This window comes from Globicephala melas, chromosome 15 (genome assembly GCF_963455315.2).
Source record: "Globicephala melas chromosome 15, mGloMel1.2, whole genome shotgun sequence".
Taxonomy (NCBI): Eukaryota; Metazoa; Chordata; class Mammalia; order Artiodactyla; family Delphinidae; genus Globicephala; species Globicephala melas.
The window spans coordinates 21937744-21956156 of record NC_083328.1 but is presented as its reverse complement, the minus strand read 5'-3'; the positions used below and the strand labels follow the sequence as shown (position 1 = coordinate 21956156).

The window sequence follows — 18413 nt, the reverse complement described above, 5'->3', positions numbered from 1 at the left end:
GACTGAGTATCTCCCCTCCCACCTCTGCTGGCTTCCTCCCTGCTCCCCCAGCAGTCTTAGCTTTGGAGACAAAAACTGGGTTTGGATTCAGGCAGAACAGGATTTGGATCCTAGCTCCATCTTAAACCAACTGTGTAACCTTGAGCTAGTCACCTGAAAGCCCAGTTTCCTTATCTGTAAGTGGGAAAATAAATGAGGTTATGAAGGAATAAGGCTTCGGCACATTAACAGGTACTCGATGAAAGTAAGCCCTTTTCATTCTTCCTTCAGATTTCTTGTCTTCTTCTTCCTTTTATCATTCTCCCATCCAGTTTTTCTGTCCCTCCCTTTGCCACCTTCTGAACCTTTGATTTCAAGTAGCAATTTCCATCCTGTTCACTACCAAGGCTTCATCTTAAACATCCCTGCCCCTTCTCCCTAGATGGACCCCATATTTTGAAAGATCTTGTCTACCAAATGCCCAGCATTCATTAAACAGTAATAACGTGTATCTTGTAGGCTTTTGGGAAGATTTGAAATAGCTTATGGACCCGAGCCAGGAAGCCCAAGCTATCCCTGGGCCCTCCTTGGATACACTGCAACCCTAGCCACATGGAGACCGCCAAGCCCCTCTGCGGGGACAGAGGGACCTCTCCCTCCCCTGCCCCTCACCTGGTAGGAGCCATGAGGAGGGATGTAGTAAGTGTCTCCAGGAGCAAGACAGTAATGGTCCTGCTCAATTTCCTTACAGTAGAACGTGGACAGAAGGGATAGCAGGAGCCTTCTGTCTTTGTCATCTGTCACTCTGCCTCCATAATTACATTCCCCTGGGGACAACCAACAGAAGAAGGAGTTGAGCCCATAATGAACTTGGTCAATAACCTAAAATAGAGGATTCTTCCAGCCAAGGAGCTCTGCTGAGACACAGGGTTGCTAAAACCATGCTCAGCTTGGGATGAGACCAGGCCTTTTTGGTATTATGGTTGCCACAAAAATAATACATGTTCACCATATTAGAAATTAGAAAATAGTGATAAACTGAAAGAAAAGCAAAACAATCACCAATAATTCCAACAAAGGTAACTGTTAACATTTAGGCATCTTCCAGACATTTGTCTGGACATTTGTGTGTATGTGTACATAAATGTGAAAGGCATTATAGAAATGTGGTTCAGGGCAAGAACTCTGGCATGAGACAGTACTGAGCTCCAATTACAGCCAGTTTCTGGGCTCCAACTTTTGCCACTTATTAGCAGTTTCTCATCTGTCTAGAAGTAGAGATAACTGCATACCTACCTTACGTCGTTGTGGTTAACAACGCTTATAAAGCATTTAGTACAATGCTTAGCGTATAGAAAGCATTCAACTACAGCTTTTACAAATACGTATAGTTTAGAAAATTAAGATTATCCTATATATACTTCTTTGGGATATGACTCTCCTACCCCCATCCCCATCATCAACATCATTCTCTGAGACTCAGGTTTCTACACGCAGATTTCTACAAAAAGAATTAGGCAATTTTTTGAGGGGCCATCAAATCCGTCTCACCAACCCAGGATGCACTTTCTAGCTGGATCAGGTCCCACAGTATGTGGGTACCACCTGGTATTTGGAAGCTGGGGACAACACACTAGTGTGCAAGGAAAAGACATCTGTGTGTGTGTGTGTGTGTGTGTGTGTGTGTGTGTGCGTGTGTGTTTGCATGCAAGGGCTCCCCTGAAGGGTGGGCCCATTTCCAATTCTAATCATTCTAGGAAGGAGCAGGTCTACAGACATGAAACAGGAAGTATGACTCAAGTTGAGGAGGCCTCAGCCTCTCTTGGTATTGGAGGGGTCTAAATGTCTAGGAGGAGCATTCTGGTGGCTCATTAAGGAAGAAGTAAGAGACTAAGGGGAAGCTCATACCTACTGAGTAATCTGAGCCCTGCAAAAACTATTTGACCTTAAGCCAGACCATCTAGATCTCTCTCTGTTGACCTCTCAGGCCTTTAGCAAAGTTTAGTTGGAACATTATAGTTTGTCCCAGCTGTAAAGAGGTTTATGACAACACTAGAACTACAATATTAAAGGGAGAGTAGTTCCCCCCTGAAGTCAGCATGGCAGTGCTAGAGAGTACCAAAGAGGGACTACCAGTGAAGGTAAACCTTAGGTACAGAGTCACGATTCAGGGTTCCACCTCCACTCTCTCAACAGCAAATTTTACTTCAGGGGATACCCTTATAGGCTCTGGGTTTTATGTTTATGAAGGAAGGTACATTTCTTTACTTATATGTCTCCTCTTTGTAGCAAGAGCACAAGTTCCTAAAGGGGCCAGGATGTGCCTTATATCTCTTCTAGATTCTCCATTGGCTCTGCCACAGGGTTGAGGGTACCAGATTAAGAATGTATTTGACTTTGGCCCATCTAATTCGATAACCACTCTCCAGATAAGACCTGTCTCTTTGGTTAGTCTGTCCCTTGCGGTCAGTACAGAGCTCTAATAATCATCTCTATCTGATCTTCTTTCCTTCCAGGTACATAGGAAGGTTATAACTCCCGGGGCCTCTGGCAGTGAGGTGGGGCCAGGTGACAAGTTCTTGCACATTTAACTCCTGGCATCAGCTCGTCAGTGCTACCCTGTGGCAGTGACCACACAAGTGTATGTTGAGATGGTGGCATCAAAATTTGGTGGAGCCTTTGCCAACTGCGCCCCTGATAGATAATTACAACGAGCAGACACCCTTGCCAATTCACACTGGACATGCAGAATGGGCAAGAAATGTCTCACACCCTTGAGATTTGGGGACTGCTTGTTATCTCAGACTAACTAGTCTATCCTGACTGGTGCAGTTGGAAAGTGACTATCCTCAAGCCAGCTGGCACAGTTGGAGCAGGTTGGTTTATGAGCTGCAGGCAGTCCAATACTAAGACCTCATCCCAGGGCAATTATGCACTCATTCTGTGATCTGAAGGGGAGCCCTGGGATGTGCTTCTGTGTGGTCTGGAATAATGGGAATATGGGTCATTTCTTTGGAAAAGTTCTCTCACCCAACTAAAATCCACTGAACTTATGTTGTGTGTCCCCTGGGGTTTTGGTTTAGGAGACACTGTGCTGAGTTAAGGTCTTGGTCACCTTTTACAAATGAATTCAATCATTCTAAAGCAGGATTTCTCAATCTTGGCACGACTAACATGTTGGACTGGGTAGCCCTGTGCTGTAGGGGGCTGTCCTGTGCATTGTAGGACGTTTAGCAGCACCCTTGGCCTCTACCCAGTAGCACATCCATTTAGCTGTGACAACAAAAAATGTCTCCTCAGTTTGCCAGATGTCCCCTAGGAGACAAAATCACCCTTGGTTGAGAACCACTGCTCTAAGGCCTCGGTCTTGTCAGTTGTAAAACAGGGTCACTAAAGTGAAGCTCATAAGATTGCTGTGAAGACTGAATGATGTAGGTAAAGTGCCTGCCGTATGATTGGGGAAAGGATCCAGAGTTGAGGGAGGAGCTTGTGTGTGACCTGGAAGATGCCCAGGTTTTTCTATTGAGCTGCATTTTGACTTTTGGCCATGGTAATCCACTCATTTAGCTCATCTATAGTTTATCTCCTATCTCTGGGATTACATGGTGTGCTTCTTGAGGGCAGTGACCAAGTCTTATATATTTACATTCTTCCATATTATGTACTAGTATATATTGGACGACTGATAAAAGATTGCTGATGAATTGCTTTAATACAAAACAGCAAGTATCATTTTCACCTCAGGGCACCTCTGCTGGGAGTGCTCTCCTTCCTTTTTCCCACCGCCTGCCCCCGCTTTCTTCTTCCACTTGTAAAACTCCTACTGATCCTTCAAAACCATCTTTCACACCTTCAGGAGGTTTTCCCTAATCATCCCCACCCCATGTCTGAAATTTAATCATTGTGCTATCTTATAAATGTTTCTCTTACTGAACTTATCACTGTACTGTTATTTATTTTGTTATATTTCCCTCCCTTTGTAGACTGTGCACCCCTTAAAGGGAGGGATTGATCTTGATTTTTCTGTGTGTGTTTTTTGTTTTTGTTGGTTTGTTTGTTTTACAATATACAGCATGGTGACCAGCATCATTAAGAGCTCCATGTCTGTTGAAAGCATGAGTGAGTAAGTAAACAAATGGAGATGGAAGCAGAGGAGCAGGAAGGTGGAGCATAATCATGGAGGTTTATGGTTGCCAAAGCCTCCTTCCGTAAATACCTGTCAGGTAGGTTAGAGCATCCAACGGCACCTCCTTGTAGTCATTCAGAAACATCTGGATCTGCTGCATACTAATCCTCAGGTCGGATTCGTTGAATTCATAAGGAATATTCCAACCTGCATGAGGCAGAGATAAATTAGATGCTTCAGGGATGAGAGCTCTTAATTTCCACTCAGAGACTGAGCTGGTGGAATTAAGCATCATTATGGATCAAGAGCCTCTTCCAGCCCTGTGACTATCAAGCATCATGCCAACTATTAGCTTTGACCTTTACTGCCAACGTGGGAGACATCCTGCCTGAGAAAACATCCATTCTAAAGTCAGTTTCCTTATGGATCTCCCCCATTTGATAAGGAAGATGTTAACATCCTGGGATTTGTGGAATGAGAGTTACTCACCCTGGCTGGAATACTGTGGTAATGCACCGAACGCCAAAAATAACACCAAAGCATAGCCAGAGTGCACTGTCTGTGATTGGGCAATAGAACTAAGGTAGCTTTGAGAATGCCCCTCCTCCCACTCATGGGAGAACTAGATGGCAGGCCTTGAAGAAACTACTGCTTGTATTTTCAAGTGTTATAATGGTAAATGCCCAGTGGGGCTGCACAAGTGATATAAATGTATGAACCAGGCTGGATGTAAGACAGTAGGGTATGGTAGGACCTGTGCTCAATGGAGACGTTTAATTTCCTCCTAAACATTCACATTCAAATTAAAAATATAATAAAATAACAAAAACTTCGGTTCTGGCAGAGAGAACACAACTGGGCAGTTGACTATAAGCCTAACTGCTGTATGGATGTTTGGAGGTCTGGCACGGCTGGGAGAATGGTGGTGGGAGAATGTGGTGTGTGAGATGCAGATGTAGAGGGAGTGTCCCCTTTGGCTGTCTCCTCTCTGAAACCCTCAGTTGAAGGGTCAGGTGGTCTGTGGAGCTAACTGGGGCAGGCAGAAGGAAAGAGGATGTTCTGAGAGAATCACCAAAAGGACAATCTGCCTCCTTTTGTAACCTGAAAGAATGGCTAAGAATACCTTCAGGTGGGTCATTTCAAGAAAAGAATTAGACTCAGCCCATGGGTGAGAGAAAAATAATCCAACCTTAAAACCATGGTGATATGGGATCTGTATTTAGCAGATGATCTGCTCTAACAAGAATATTGAGTCACTTAAGTTAGGCCATGGATAAGTTACATTAATAAAGAAATGTATGTTTATTTTTTCAAGGAGAAGCACAAACAGATGTCCCAGCTGTATTTCTTTCATTGTTATGCACAGGTAAAGAGAGCAACCTAAAGTGTTATAAATCACCTGGTGACGATTCCCTGGAGAGTGGCCATGATAGCCAAGCTAGGCAAATACACCAAAGGGAAGGGCCTCCCCTCTTCTCATTATCATATTACTTCCGTAATTAGGGGACCTCTGATTCTGGAGCATCACCTCTTTCCCTGACATTGATATTGACCTGGTTATAGGACTGCCAGACTTGTTAAATAAAAATACAGAGACGCTCAGTGATATTTAATTTCAGATAAACAACGAATCATATTTAGTATAAATATGTCCCCAATATCGCGTGGAACATACTTAGACCCTATTTTACTGGCAACCCTGGGTACAAACTCGAACGCACCCCTGTATCTGCCTGTGATCTTTCCCCCAGGCAATCCAGGTATGCTGCCACCTCTCACCTAGGGGTCCGAAATTTCTCCTCTCTTGAACGACGGCGTGGAAGAAGCAAAGGCCGAACAACAGCTTCTGCCACATCACTGCTTTTGTACAACTTTGGAAGAACACGGGGTCTGAGATGGGGTCACTGAGGTAAGAGCGCAAAAGGTTGGCCCGGAGCCCTTTGGGGGGCTCATTGGTCATCTTAATCCCATTCTGGAGGAGGCTGACTGGAAACTTCTCTGATGGATAGCTGGTTAACCAGAGTCTGGAAGAACAACAGACCCGACTATTTACAGCAACGCAATACATTATATTGAAAAACAGTAACAGAAAATAATAACTACCATTTATTAAGCATCACTAGATGCTGAACCCCAAGCTAAGAATTTAATTTATATCCCTTCATTTACTTTAATCCTCACAGCCACCCTATGATTTATTATCCCCTTTACCAGTGAGGAAACAGAGGCATGGAGAAGTCAAGTGGGGTTTTCAAGGACACACCACTTAGAAGCAGCAGAACCAAGATGAACTCAGGGCTCCCTGACTCCAAAGGCCCTGTGTCCTAATCACTACACCATGTTCCTGCCCTGCTGGACTTTCTGAGCGTCTATTATGGTCAAGTACTATACCCGGCACTCCAGGAGTGGCCGAAATGAGAAAAGAATTGTTTCTTGCTTCTAGATACTCACAGCCTTGCTGCTAGGAGGGGAAATGGGAGCTGGGGAGGGGAGAAAAGACAAGCAAACAGAATGCCAAGGAGTTATAAAATCAAGACCACAGGGAGGGAGGGAAATAATGGGCCATGGGGGTCCATGGGAAGAAGAGATTTCCACGGGGTGGAGAGAGCAGAAGTCTGCAAACTACTGCCAGGGAGCCAAATCTAGCCTTAGCCTGTTTTTGTAAATAAAATATTATTGGAACATGGCCACACCTCTTCATTTACAAATTATTTATGGATGCTTTCATGCCACAACAGCAGAGCTGAACAGTTGCAACTGACAACATGCCCTGTAAAACCTAAAATATTTACTATCTGGGCCCTTACAGGAAAAGTTTGCTGATCCCTGCCATAGAGGCCAATGGCATTAGAAATGGGTCTTGAGAATATGGAAGATTTTTTTTTTTAAATAATAAAAGTATATCTATGCCCATAAGAAATGGGAATATAGGTAAAAGTATTTAGAAAGGAAAAAAATACATGATTTTACCATCTACAGGTTAACATTTTGGCATATTGTCTTCCAGGCTTTTATTCATTTGTTTTTCTTACTCAAGCTCAGGTTACATACACACTGTGGCATCCTGTTTTGTTTCATTTTTGTGGGTTTGTTTTTCTTTTTTGCTAGACATTAGAGAGGTTTCCAACAGGAGGATTTGGGGATGGAAGGTCATTAAAGACACAGGACACAGGCTGAGCAACTGCACGGAGGAGGAAAAGTTGGGGATGTGGTAAGGCCTCCAGTGGGCAGCCTGCTGTGGTCCAGGCACAGGTCTCAGAGGGGAGGGAAGAGGCCATAACCTGGGGGCCTGTGGCCTGACTTCAGTCTGCAGATGGGTGATGTTGAACTCTCACCATGCAAACCAACACAATGCTGTAACATATTTTTGAAGTAGTTGCCAACTTTTAAAAATTTAGGGCTTTCTTTTAAAAGTTCTAGATTCCCGTCTTTCCTTTAAAATAGTCATAAAATCTGGATACAAGAGGCCTGTATTCCTGCTTGGCAACAGCTGGTAGTAGGCGGTAACTGCTCTTCTCTACAGGGCATGTGCCTCTAGTTCACCACAGTCCCCACCACTCTCTACCGGTATTCAACACTGAGGCTGCCCATCCATGGTGATAGCTATTGTACTGTGGAAAGTGGAATATTTCTTGTGCCCAGTCCTCTTCACTCATTTATGTTACATTCCTCGTTGTATAGGCACTTGAGTTTGTGACTTGGGTTAAGATCATATTACAGAAGACCTTAAATGTCAACATGAATAATTTTTCTTCATTGAGTATGTCCCTGATGGTCAATGAGTCAACTCAGGATCCAAAACCAAATAGAATTCTTGAAATTAATGGATTTCCTCTTAAACTCTTACATGAATCTCATATGAGTCTTACGTGAATACAATCAACTACGGCCTAATCTGGCTTTGTAAATAAACACCAAACGCTTTTCTATTTTCAGGCAGACATGACTAAAATAAAAATAACCGGCAAACTTTGTTGCCTAGAGCAGGAGTTGGCAAACTTTTCCTATGAAGGATCAAAGAGTAAATGTTTTAGACTTTGCATGCCATATGGTCTCTGTCACAACTACTTGAAGCATAAAAGCAGTCGTAGACAGTATATGAGTGAGCATGGCTGTATTTCAATAAAACTTTACTTATAGACACTGAAATTTGAATTTCATATAATTTTCACATGTCATGAAATAGTATACTTCTTTCAATTTTTTTCAACCATAAAAAATGTAAAAGCTATTCTCAGATTGCAAGCTGTACAAACACAGGCAGCAGACTGGATTTGGCCATAGTTTGCTGACCCCTGGCCCAGAATGAAAGAATCACTGAACATTTGAGTTAAAAGGGGCTTTGAAGTCTGTTTCATCTCATCATCCTCTAAATGCAAATACTTAGGCCCAGTCTTGCTGGGCTTTAAAGTTCACAGAAAATAAATAGCTGTTTCCAGTATTGATTAAAATTCCATGGATCTAAACAAGTATAGGATAGATCAAGTGCCTAGACTACGGGTGGATTTTTTTTTGTTTTTAGGCAAATAAGTTTTAAAACTCCGATTTGCTGGCATTTAATCTACCTTCCCAGGCACATCTCCTATCACCTCCCAAAAACAATTGCTCACAGTGTATACCCAGGAATCATAGGATAACTTCTTGGTCTTTCCTTTGCTTTTACAAATGCTGCCCTTTCTGCCTGGAATGTCCTTCCTGGAAAACTCCTATTCATCTTTCGGTACTCCAGGTCTTCCCCAAATTTTCCTTCCCTTTTCCATTCTTATTCAAACAAGTACAGCAGGTATTGCATGGTATCAACATTATTCATCTATGGTCTGCCTTCTACTAGACTGAGAGCTTCTTTAAGGGTAGAACTTGTGTCTACACAATACCCTTGTGTCTTGCTCATCTTTGCATTCCCAGCCATTAGCATGACGTCTGGAACTTGAGGTTGGGGCTGAGGGACTCAGAGGTGGGGCAGCATCTCACCTGAATCCCATATTGGTGCTCTCAGGAACAATCACCTCCTCACAGATCTTCTCCAGCGCAGGCATCCAGCTCGTGGCCAGATGACAGTTCTGTAAGACCACCCAGGTCCCATCTTTGATGGCAGTGTTAATCATTTTGGCAGCAATAGGGCCTTGGCCTTGGCCAAGGGAGATGGTCTGTGTTTTGGCACCTCCCATGCCAAGATCATCAGCAAATTTCAGCAGGCCTGAGATCAGGAAGAAAAAAGCCTTTTGAAAAAGAACAGGCTATTTAAGACTGTATTAATAATAACAACACAGAAGAAGGGGTTACATTAAAATTCTGGACTCAGAAAGAAAGCCACTGGCTTTTGTTAATTATGAAATTAGCATCTTTCTGAGGAAGCTTTAGACTTCTGGTAAGATGGTGAACGAAGATACTACTGATTCCTCTTTTGCTCTAAATAGATAGACATTCTTCATAAAAAAAAAAAAAAAAGACACAAACTGAAAAAAAAAAATAAGAGTTTGAAAGGAAGAGAAATTCCCAGGTGCCAAAAATGAAGAGGGAACTCCAAACTAGAAAGGCTAGCACATAACCAAAGAACTAGGAACTGGGGTTTTCTTTCTAAAATTTTTATTGGAGCATAGTTGATTTACAATGTTGTGTTAGATTCAGGTGTACAGCAAACTGAATCAGTTATACATATACATATACCCACTCTTTTTTAGGTTATTTCCCATATAGGCCATCACAGAGTATTGAGTAGAGTTCCCTGTGCTATACAGTAGGTCCTTATTAGTTATCTATTTTATATATAGTAGTGTGTATATGTCAATCCCAATCTCTCAATTTATCCCTCCCCCGCTTACCCTCTGGTAACCATAAGCCTGTTTTCTACATCTGTGACTCTAATTCTGTTTTGCAAATAAGTTCATTTAGGAACTGGGTTTTTGTAAATTTATTTTACTAGGAAAACAGGTATTTGGACAGTGAAATTTCAAATAGATCTCTTTCACATCTCTTTTCCTCAGAGGCCGCCGATGTTACACCTTTTTGTGAGTCCTTCCAGAGATATTTCACGCATTTAAGTAAATGTGTATACACTATTATACTTACATGAATTGTAGAACACTATATTTGCTTTTTACACTTAGATCTTTTCCACATCAGTACATATATAAAGGCCATATTCTTTTTCATGGTTATATAGTATTTCACCTTTGGAAAATACAATACTTTATTTCACCAGTCTAGTGGTTGGAGTTTGTCCACAGGGAATATAGCTTCGCACTTACAAGGGGTGGGACGCTAGAACTGAGACTTTTTTATAAAGTTAGGATCTTCAAACGACTGCACTCTCATGTAAGAAGGCCAGAAATCTGCTTTGTGTTCTTTCTTTAATGATTTTTAGATGCGTTTCTTTTATGATCTTTTTTAGAGACAATATTAATCTGCTAGGGCTGCCATAATAAACAACCAAAGATTGGGTGGCTTAAACAACAGAAATTTATTTTCTCTCAATTCTGGAGGCTAGAAATCCAAAATCAAGGTGCTGGCAGGGTTGGTTTCCTCTGCGGCTTCTCTCCCTGGCTTGTTTGTGGCCATTTTCTCATGTCATATTTTCACTGTGTCCTCACATGGTCTTCTTCCTGTCAGTGTGTCTGTGTTCTAATCTTCTCTTATAAGGACACCTGTCATATTGGATTAGGACCTACCCTAATGACCTCACAACTAACTCTTGAAGGACCTTATCTCCAAATACAGTCACATTCTGAGGTACTGGGAATTAGGTTTTAACATACAGATTTGGGAGGGACACAGTTCAGCCCATGATACCCCCAGAATACTGGGGGTTAATTCTTTTGATTGTTCTATGGGCTGATTATGCCTTTATAGTGATTATGCCTTATATATTTCCTCATGTAGTTTATAATTTTTTATTGTTGAGTTCACAATCAGCAAGTTTGTGTTATTTTGTGGGAGTCTGATACATCTTGGGTTTTAGGAGTGCCCTAACAGAACAATTTTGCATATGCAGACACTGGTGTCCCCAGCATCTTGCCATTCTGGATCAATTTTATGGGAAATTTCTGGATCAATTTTATGGGAAATTCCTCAGCTTGAGAATCCCATACCATAGGGTACTGTAAATCTACACCCCTGAGTTTTAATTTCTCACTGAAGAATTGTTTACTTTTTCCACGTTGCTTCTTGAGTCAGTAGCCTAAAATTCAGAGTTCTATGGAAAACAAAATTCTGAGTTCTATGGAAAACAAAGATACATGGATTTGGAACAAAACAAAACTTCTAGAAATGGAAAGCACCGTCATTGAAGATAAAAACTCAAAGCACTGATTAAAAAAGCAGGTTAGATACAGCCGAAAAGAGAATTAGTGGAAAGTAAGGTCTGCAATCAATGATGCATTCCGTAGTGATGGGAACCCCAGGTCTCCAAATACCATCACCTGCCAAAGGAATTGGAGTTCCTTGGAGAAACATTTGTTCAAGATAAGCCTGAAATATATATGGTAGTTCTACACAGCGAGGAAGTTATCAAAAACCACTGGCGTATGTGAAAAGGATATTGATACAGAGGTGCTACCACAGGCCAATGACTGAATAATCTGAGCATCAAAAAGAATAATGACAGCAGTGGAGTAAAATACCACTATATTGGAAACATCCAATATGTTAAAACTAATACATTAATAATCGTACCAAAAACCCCCATCTTACTGCTTAAGTAACTTTGGAGGTCACTAGGGCACCAATTCACTATTCTGAAAGCTGGTAAATAAAGAGTATGAACCAAGCATCTTTTCTGCCTGTCCTTTTTGAACTATATTTAGAGTAAACTAAAGAGTTGATAAAGAAAAATCCTTCTTTATAGAAGAGTTCCAGCTAATAAATGTGGGAGGAATGATAGAATTAAAATATCATCATTTTGCAGCCCCTAATGAAATAATGGATCTGGGGAATGATTTTCTAAGGCTGATAAAACCATTAGGTCAGTGGTTCCCATTGGCTGCACACTGAAATTACCTGAAAAGCTTTATAAAACACAGTGCCTGGGTCTCACCTACAAAGATTTTAACTTAATTGGTTGAGGGTGAGGCCTGCACATGGAGATTTTCTTTTTTTTTTCTTCTTTCTTTCAATTTTTAATTGAGATGTCCTCTTTATTTCACCCTCATTCTTGAAAGATAGATTTTACGTTTGCATACTTTCTTTTAGCACAATGATGGTATTATTCCACAAATTGCACTGTTGCTATTGAAACATTTGCTGTCAGTCTAACTGCTGTTCTTTAGAGGTAATCTTGTTTTTCTCACTGACTGCTTTTGATTTATTTTTTTACTGAAGTATATAGTTAATTTACAATGTTGTGTTAATTTCTGCTGTACAGCAAAGTGACTCAGTTATACACATATATACATTCATTTTTACATTCTTTTCCATTATGTTCTGTCCCAGGATACTGAATATAGTCCCCTGCACTATACAATAGGACCTTATTGTTCATCCATTCTACATATAACAGTTTGCATCTACTAACCCCGAACTCCCAACTCATCCCTCTCCCACCCCCCACCCCCTAGGCAACCACCAGTCTGTTCCCTATGTCTGCGAGTCTGTTTCTGTTTCATAGATAGGTTCATTTGTGCCATATTTTAGATTCCACATATAAGCGGTATCATATGGCATTTGTCTTTCCATGGAGATTTTCTTAAAGCTCCCTAGGTGCTTTCAATGGGCAGCCAAGATTGAGAACCACCATATTAGGTGAAAGGCTGATGGGAAACTTTATACAGGAGGCGGTGGAGGAGTCGCGAGCTGAAGCACACTGACAATGCCTGAACCCACTGATCAATCTTAATGAAAAAAGATGACCAGACAGTATGTGCCTCCTAATACGGCACACTCTGAGGGACACAGTACCTGCAGTTTCCTGGGAAGTTATCCCAGCTGAATCTAATCAAGGCTCTAGCACAGAGGGACAGGAACATGCTACATACACCGTTGGATTTTACAGGCCTGTCCTCTCCCAACACAGCATCATCATTTTACAGACCATATTCTGACCTTGTCCCCATTTCTCTTCTCTACTTTTCCTGGTTTCCCCTCATTTCTCTTGTATAAGCCTGCCACAGAAAGGACACAGGGGAAGGAGAAAAGATGCTAGAAAGGGGTCATGAATTGAGCTTTGACAACAACAATAATTGGGGTGTAGGAACCTGGAAAGGGTACCAGTTCATTTCAGCGCCTTCCTCTGATTGCCTTTGAGGAGAAGTGCTGGCTTTCTAACCGGGTCAGGATACATGTCAAATTCCTCAGCTTTCACAGAACTGCCAACTATGTCATTTGCATTTCTGGTATTCTTTCTTCATTCAGCAACAGAGAAAACTAAAGCTTTAAGATTCCCCAACAGAATAGAAAACGAATCTATTTCTGTCAACAACTCACACCCTTTTATAATGCACAAACACTTTCTGGAAACATACACAAACTGTTAGTAGTGGTTGTCTCTAAGAGGGTTAGGAGGAAGATGTACCTTTCACTTTATACCAGGGTTTCTCAACCCCAGTACTATTTACATTTTGGGCTGGATAATCTTTTGTTGTGGGGGACTGTCCTGGGCATTGTAGGACAGTTAGCAGCATCCTTTGCTTCTATCTGCTAGATGCCAGTAGCACCCCCTAGTTTTGACAACAAAAATGTTTCCCCAAATGTCCCTTGAGGGGACAAAATGGAGCCATAGTCCTATACTTTTTGCGTTGTTTGATTTTATTTTATTTTTTTACTACATGCAGCATTAATTACTCAAAATATTTAAAAATTGAAAGAAAAGAAAGAAGCGTAGCTGAGAGAAGCAACAGTCTGAGAAAATGGTCTAAGACAAAGGTGATAAACTAGCAGTCACTTGGCTCAATCTAGCCCTGGCTTTTTTTAAGAAAAAATCTGAATGAGATATCAGGATTTAAAAATGGGTGATTTCTACCTTTATGGTTGCTCTTGAAAAAGCAGATGATCTGGTCATCCTGAGATCACATTATCAGACGGCACAATGCACAAGAGCTGAGTAGCAGCTGCCCGCTTTAGGCAGGAGAAGAAGTCTTATGTTGCCCCAGCCCTGCCTTAGTCTGTTAACTGCTTGACCCTCAAAGTCATTTGAATTTGAGATTCCTGCTGTAAGGGACAAGCTATTGTCATCCATCCATGCATTCTGGGCTTTTAATATTCCTCACACAACATTCTGCCCTTACCTGCCATTGGGTCTGCACCCGGAGACAACACGAATATCAGTGGTATGCAGCAGCTGGAATCATTGTAGGACCCCTGGAGATCAAACGTAGGGGCTTCAGTGTATACGTTTCCCATGTGTTCAGCAACGAACTTCCGAATGGCTGGAATCATTTTGTCAGGCCGCAGACATCGGAGAATCGCCATCCTCTCCAAACCTGGAAGAAGTTTCCAAGATCCAGGGAACATCTCCTCATGGGGCCAGGCTGAGTCACAGATGAGCTTCCATTCATTAGCATTTTGTTCCAAATGTTCCATGAGGCCTTTCAGTTTTGGCAACGCGGATGCACGAACCACTTCTGCCCACGCCTTCTCAGACAGCCATTCGGAAACTGGGTTGGGGAAGGGGTTGTCCAGGGCAACGCCTCCAGTTAGAAGAAAGTACCAAATTTCCTCGTTAATTTGCTTTTTCTCTTTCATGATGCCTATCGTCAAGAGGAAGGAGAAAAGCAGCTTGTCCTTCTCAAACAGAGAGCGGCAGACATTGTTGTAGATGCTTAGAGTGAAATGTTCAATGATGTACTCAATTCGTAGCTCTAGTTCCTCGCTCCTCCTGCTATGGGCCAGGGAGTGCACGTAGAGGTTTATGAACCATGTCAGGGAGTACTGGTACATGGTTTCAATGTGGACCAGGTCAGAGATACAAAAGAAGATGGTGGCAGAGTGGACAGCCACTGGCTGGTAGCCCATCCGAGTCTCGTCGATCTGCATTTCTGTCACTGAAGCAATTTCCTGTTTCTCAGAGATTTCTTCGGAAAGCAGTTTGGAGGAGGACAAAATTTTGATGGCAGTCTCGTCCTCAAGGATGTTGCCCTCAGAAAGGGAAAGGACCTCCAAGATCTTATCTTCAATTTCCTTTAGCTGCTTCTTGTTCTTGGCACTTTCCACAATCAACTTGTTCTTTTTCTCTTCCAGTTCTGGCTTCTCCTTGGCAGCCACGATGCCAAGGAGTTGATCTTGGAGGCCCAAGGGGGTGATCATAAAGTTGAGGAGACAGACTTTCACGGCGACTTCAGGGAGATAATGTGGGTTCCTCAAACGGGTTGTGATATATAACTTAAAATCCCTGGAATATTCAATGATGTTTTCACCAAGCCTCATGTACTCAACCCCTTGCTGTCTGAATGTGGACTTGAGCAAGATGGGTTCAATAAAGGCATCCAGCTCTTCCCCAACATTTTCTAGTAAGACCGGGGTACCAAACTGCAGAGCGTTTTCCAGCATCCTCACGTAGTTGGTATCCGAGAACTTGATGACTGACAGCCTATTTGCTTTCTCCATATTCTTGATCCACTTATTGGCCTGCCCCTGAGGGTCAATCATTAAGGCCCAGCGCCTGGAATTGGATACAATGATGCCATTGTCAATGGAGAAGGAGTCAGTGGGCAGCCCAGCAATCTGCCAGGCACGAATTTTTACAGGGTCTCCTAATGTGTTGCTAAGACTAAAGTCACTGGAGCCGGGGATGACCTTGTCCTTACATTGGGCCAACCACCACTTTTGGCACTCAGCCCGATAATCCATGGTAAAGGCCCCCAGGTAAGCCACGGTCCCAGAGGACAACAACACATCCCCTGTCAGGTTAGTATAGCGGACACCCAGCTGCCGGGCAGCTTCTGTCCATCTGTCCTTCTCTCCCCCAAGACCACTAATCAGTTTTTCTGCTCTGATCAACTTTTGGGAACAGATTTCAATGTTTTCCTCCAACGCCTTTTTCTTGGTATTCATCTCTTCAAAGTCATCGTTCAGGGACTGGAGGCGGCCTTCCACCATCTTCAGCTCTGCTCGCTTCTGGTTCAGTTTTTGCATCTGTGTGTCCAGCTTCCCCTCAGCCTCCTTCAGCCGCTCCCGTTTAGGAGCTACCACTTTGGCCACACGATCATACACCTCCATGGCCCTCACCCACTTGCACAGACCCTCACACGCAGATGACACATTTTTAATCACAGCCGGCTGGAAATCCGGGTGATCGATAAACCTTTCCCGGATCCGCTTCATGATCATTGGTGGGATGTTGTCTTTGTCATATGTCTTAAGACTCTCCAAGAATTTCAGATCTCCGAGAATCTTTCTTGATACCCCCCAGTAATCTTCTGTCATTTTACCTGTTTGGGACAAAAAACAGAGATAAGACTATTATTAAGACATTCTGCCTGAAACTTACAGCCCTGCAGTGGCTACGTCTCATATTTGGCAAAGAAAAAAAAAAAAAATCCAAGGTCTTACAGAGGATTTTTAGGCAGAAGATATGTTGTATGATACCATAATGATGGATACATGTCATTACATATTTGTGCAAACTTGTAAAATGTATAACACCAAGAATGAATACTAATGTAAACTATGGACTTTGGATATAATGATGTGTCCATGTAGGTTCATCAGTTGTAACAAATATACCACTGGTGGGGGATGTTGATAATGAGGGAGGCTAGGCATGTATGGGAATAGGGGGTATATGGGAAATCTCTGTATCTTCAACTCAATTTTGCTATGAACTTACAACTGTTCTGAAAAAATACAATCTTAATTTAAAAAAAAAGCCCAAGCTTCTTACCATGGTCTGGGTGGCCCACCAACCTTCCCCACCTCATCTTTGCCTTGCTCCCTGGTCTTCAGTCACAAGAACCTTGCTTCAATTCCTTGATGATCCCAAGTGCTTCGCTACCATGAGCTCTTAACCTAGGCTGTAAATGGCATCTAGATGGCTCCTGGCCAGACTTCAGGCTCATTTTAAAAGCCACCTCTCTGTGGAGCATTTTCTTTCATCTCAGAGGCTAGAACATCCATTCTCTTTATAGCATTGACGGCAATCTGTGATTTTTTTTTGGTTTAGTTTTGATTGTCTGTCTCTCCCTCAAAGCTGTAAGCTTCTGGGGAGAACAAGATGGCGGAGTAGTATGACACTGAGCTCACTTCCCTCCATGAACATATCAAAAGTACATCTACACGTGGAGCAGATCTCACTGAAAACCAACTGTAGACTGGCAGAAAGACTCTTCTACAACCAAGGCTATAAACAGAGATCCGCATAGAGTTGGGTAGGAAGGGAGGAGAAGCAATGAGGTTGGGACCTGTGCCCCTAGGAGGAGATACAGAAGAGGAGGGGATATCACAGGCTTGGAGATCCTCCCTGGGAGTGAGGAGTTCAAACACATATTGGGCACGCTTGGGGTCTGGCACCAGGAAGATAAATTCCTTCAGCTGATTTGAAAACCAGTGGAACTTTTAGGACAAACTGAGACACCACTCATAAAGAGTGCACACAAGCTTGCCTACTCCCGGGAACACGATGAAGAAAGCAGATTGAAACTGCCTGGGGCACTGACCAGCTTCCCACCACTGCCCCAGTATGTGCCCGGCCTGCACCAAGTGCCTGCCCCAGCTCCTCTAGCTCTGGTGTAGCTCCCCACTAGGGTGAAGGCTTCCATTGCTGCGGAGAGTGTGCACTTGTGGGGGTGGGGTGGGGGTGGACCGAGCTGGTCCAGATCTGGCACTGCATCTTAATGGGATGAGGGTATCCATTGCTGGAGCTCATGGAGGCAGTGGATCAGGAGCTGTCTGAAGCTCCGACTGGTGTGCTGGGACCATCCCAGCACACACCTAGCCCACACAGGGTGCCTGCTCTGGCCTCCCTCGCTCCAGAACTGCTCCCCTCTGGGATAAAGGTGCCATTGATGGGAGGGGGAGAACACACATTTACAGAGAATGGAACCAGCTTGGACCCAACCCGCAGGGCTTCTGCTCCAGCACCATGGAACCTGCCCTGCCCCTGACGGGGTGGTGATGACCACTCAGCACAGGAGAAGGCTCATCTCACACCCAGCTCTGGCTCTAGCCCCTCCATCTCCAGCCCCCTTCCCACCAAGGTGATAGCTGCCAGCAGACCCTGGGGAAAGATGTGACCCATGCTCACTTCAAGATTCAGCTCTTCCACCAAAGCCACTGGGCACACATAGACTGCAAAGGGACACTCCCACACAAGAACACTCCTTTGAGACTGGGATAGGTAACTGTTTCATGTACTTTCATAGAGACAGAGACAGTTAAACAA

The 18413-nt window shown here is 43.1% G+C and overlaps 1 protein-coding gene across 1 annotated transcript in view; it reads right to left on the bottom strand.

The window, feature by feature from the left end:
* DNAH3 (dynein axonemal heavy chain 3) overlaps positions 1–18413 on the bottom strand; it is a 190434-nt gene that overhangs the window by 7676 nt on the left and 164345 nt on the right. The window contains exons 52-56 of the mRNA XM_060285613.1: positions 14323–16464; positions 9077–9302; positions 5885–6129; positions 4196–4312; positions 652–806 (exon numbers count right to left, since the gene is read on the bottom strand). Of these exons, the coding sequence (XP_060141596.1) occupies positions 652–806; positions 4196–4312; positions 5885–6129; positions 9077–9302; positions 14323–16464 (2885 nt within the window). The remainder of the gene's footprint in view (positions 1–651; positions 807–4195; positions 4313–5884; positions 6130–9076; positions 9303–14322; positions 16465–18413) is intronic.